Source organism: Pagrus pagrus (genome assembly GCF_965226575.1).
Source record: "Pagrus pagrus genome assembly, chromosome: 20".
Lineage (NCBI taxonomy): Eukaryota > Metazoa > Chordata > Actinopteri > Spariformes > Sparidae > Pagrus > Pagrus pagrus.
In genome coordinates, this window is record NC_140207.1 from 27,378,782 (window position 1) to 27,382,105 (window position 3,324).

Here is a 3,324-nt window from a genome sequence, read left to right on the forward strand (position 1 = left end):
AGTGCCCCATCGTGTGGTATCATCCTGTGGGAAAGATAATATTGTTCTTGTTCATTATTTAATCTACATCAACATTCTTAAACAAATACTACTTTTTACATTTCCATTATTTATCATTATTGATTTGTATGTTTATATGTTATATTATTTTTATATGCCAGTGGATACATACTAGAAGACTACAGTCTCAATTAGATTCTACTGGTTATATATATGATCTAATACATACATGCTCATGAAAGTACAGACATTACAGGCTACTATAAAATAAAAATAACAACTCTTTAAATATTTTGTGTTGCAAATTAAACTATCAATGAATTAAACATCACTCACCAGTATTAGACTGTGTTGGGGGAGATTAGTCTCACTCTGTGCCTTCCTCAGGTCTCTCCTCTTAATCCAGCTCAGGTTGAATGTGTTGACCAAACTTTCACAGAGTCCTATGGCACGCGCTGTCCGATCTTTGTTGCTGTCCAGACCATGGGACACAACAAGATGGAGGTTGTGGCCAAAGCAATTGAGCCATGGCCAGCCATGATTCCTTATTGCAGCAACAATGTTTGCACCATTGTCTGTAGTGATGCAGACTAGTTTGTGCTCATCCAGTCCCCAGTCTGCTAAAGCAGACTTCAGGTTTTCTCCAAGGGTGTCAGCAGTATGGTTATCTGGGACACATCAGGGTCCTCATGTACTAAGACTTGCGTGGATTTCCTACTGAAACATGGCGTACGCTAGAATCCAGAAACTGTCGTACGCACAAAAACAATCTGATGTATCAAAGTGTGCGTACGCATCGATCCAAGCACTTTTCCTTTGTACATCCCAATCAACGTGGAATTGAGCGCACATGTAGAAGTGCTAAACTCCTCCCTGTCCACGCCCCCATTTAAATATGCAAATGTATTTAAATAGGGCCTGCACCGGGGATTCCCCTCTCTGCACCATCAGATTTACACAATGAATAAAGGTAAGAAGCGGAACTTTACAGAGTCTGAGCTCGAAACGCTCCTAAGCGAAGTCGAGACAAGACGACCAGTATTATTTGGCAGCCTTTCTACAGGCATAAACACTAAAAGAAAGAAGTGTGAGTGGGAGCGTGTGTGTGAGGCAGTGAACGCTGTGGGGTCGGAGAAGCGCACACTCCCAGAAATTAAGAAGAAATGGTCCGACGTGAAGGTGGAGGTGAAGCGGAGGATTTCGGCCCACCGCCGAAGCGTGACCGCAACGGGCAGGGGGACAGGAGGGGAGGAACTGACCCGCTTTGAGCAGAGAGTGGCGGCTATTGTGGGTAACACAGCCCTAACTGGAGTTGTGGGGGCCCATGAAGGCGACACAGATCATCCCCAAGGTAAATGTGTGAAACTCAGAAATGTTGTCATTATACTGGTCGTACAACAGGCTGCTCACATTACACATGCTCGTGCGTAGAGTTGCCAGGATATAAACACATTGACCCATGTTTAATTATTTAATTTTTTATTATCATTTGTAATAGACGATGAGCCAGGAGAGGGCACCTCCACCAGCACCGCGCGCCCTGGCGTCTCCACCGGCTCCTCCACCACCTCCACCAGCACCACGCGCCCTGGCGTCTCCACCGGCTCCTCCACCAGCACCGCGCGCCCTGGCGTCTCCACCGGCTCCTCCACCAGCACCACGCGCCCTGGCGTCTCCACCACCTCCACGCGCCCTGGCATCTCCACCGGCTCCTCCAGCACCTCCACCAGCACCACGCACCCCGGCGACTCCACCACCTCCACGCGCCCTGGCGTCTCCACCGGCTCCTCCAGCACCTCCACCAGCACCACGCACCCCGGCGACCCCACGCCAGCTGCTGACGCCCGCCCAACTGGCCGTGTCCTCACTCAGGCTGTGCTGGAAACACAGGAGGAAATTATAAGGGCAATCAATGGCGTCAGTGATCGTCTCGATCAACTGATCAATGTGCTAGAAAATGTGTGTCATGCAATAAATGCACTTAAACAGTAAATTGTGTCCTTGCCTCTTTACATCGTTGAAATCAGATGCTGCCGGGCCCGTATCGCTTCCCGGGGTGGGTCGAGGTTGACGGGTCCGGCATCCGGTTCCTCTGGTGGGGGGATGTGTTCTGGCAGTGGTATGCCATGGCGGTGTGCCACGTTGTGCAGGACACCACAGGCCAGCACAATGCGGCACACCTTCTCTGGTGTATACAGCAACACCCCCCCCGACCTGTCCAGACAGCGCCAGCGCCCCTTTAATAGGCCAATTGCCCTCTCCACCACTGCCCGAGTTCGGGAATGGAGGTCGTTGTACCTCCTCTCTTGCTCGGTGCTGGGGTTAGTGAGAGGGGTCAACAGCCACGTTCTCAGGGGGTAGCCACGGTCCCCTGGAGTCAAATGAAGAATATAACATGTGAAATAGACAAGACGGATCACACTTATATTAATGACTGCAGAAGTGCGCCGTGGCTACTGCAATGTGACATTTCCAACTTTACGCACGCGTTTGACACAAATACTGAACACAAGGAGACAGTAAAGGGCTTCTTAGATAGCTCTATCACTCTATTTTCACCAGGGAAAACAAATGCATATATTTGAATGCACGTGCCCAAATGGGCATTGTGCTGGTTTACATTCGGGGCGCAACTAAACGGATTTACTCACCGAGAAGCCACCCATCGCGCACCGTGCCAGCCTCCAGCCTGTTACCAACCATGCTATTGGTAAGAATGAACGAGTCATGCGTTGAACCAGGCCACCTTGCCACGATGTTGGTAAGCTGCATTTGCGCATCACATATTATTTGAACATTAATTGAATGAAAATGTTTCCTGTTGACAAAAACAAATTCATCCTGTGATGGCGCTTTTATAGCAACATGTGTGCAGTCAATAGCTCCGATTACATTAGGGAAACCGGCTCTTGCTGCAAATTGCGCTTTAATGTTGGCCTGTTCAACAGCATTGTATGGGAATTTGATGTACCTGGATGACATTCTTATGATCCCGTCCCACACAGCTGGCATGGCTCGGCTCAGAGTGGACTGGCACACTCCTGACCGGTCGGCCAGTTCCCTCTGGAAGGCTCCTGTTGCCAGGAACCCCAGAGTGGTCAGCACCTGTGTGGGCACGGACAACCCCTGGCTCCTGGCTGTGTGTCGTTCTAGGGCCGGCCGCAGCTCTGCGCACAGCTCCAGTAACACTGGCCTCGGCAACCTAAAACGACTCATGAGCCAGTTGTCGTCATTTGCCAACAGATCTTCCCGTTCTCTAAACACCCTCTCACGTCTGATATTACCATTTGCGATGTCTTCCAATAAGGCCAAGGCTGCCATTGT

The 3,324-nt window shown here is 49.9% G+C and overlaps 1 protein-coding gene across 1 annotated transcript; it reads right to left on the reverse strand.

Annotated features, from left to right (window-relative positions):
• Positions 1 to 2,009: 2,009 nt before the first annotated feature.
• On the reverse strand, positions 2,010 to 2,713 carry LOC311249162 (putative nuclease HARBI1; the record flags this gene model as incomplete). The annotated part of the gene is made up of 2 exons (XM_084339971.1): positions 2,652 to 2,713; positions 2,010 to 2,371 (listed from the first exon to the last, which is right to left on the reverse strand). Exons 1-2 carry the CDS (start codon positions 2,701 to 2,703, stop codon positions 2,010 to 2,012), a joined length of 414 nt encoding a protein of 137 aa, XP_084196097.1. The 5' UTR covers positions 2,704 to 2,713.
• Between the last annotated feature and the right edge of the window lie 611 nt (positions 2,714 to 3,324).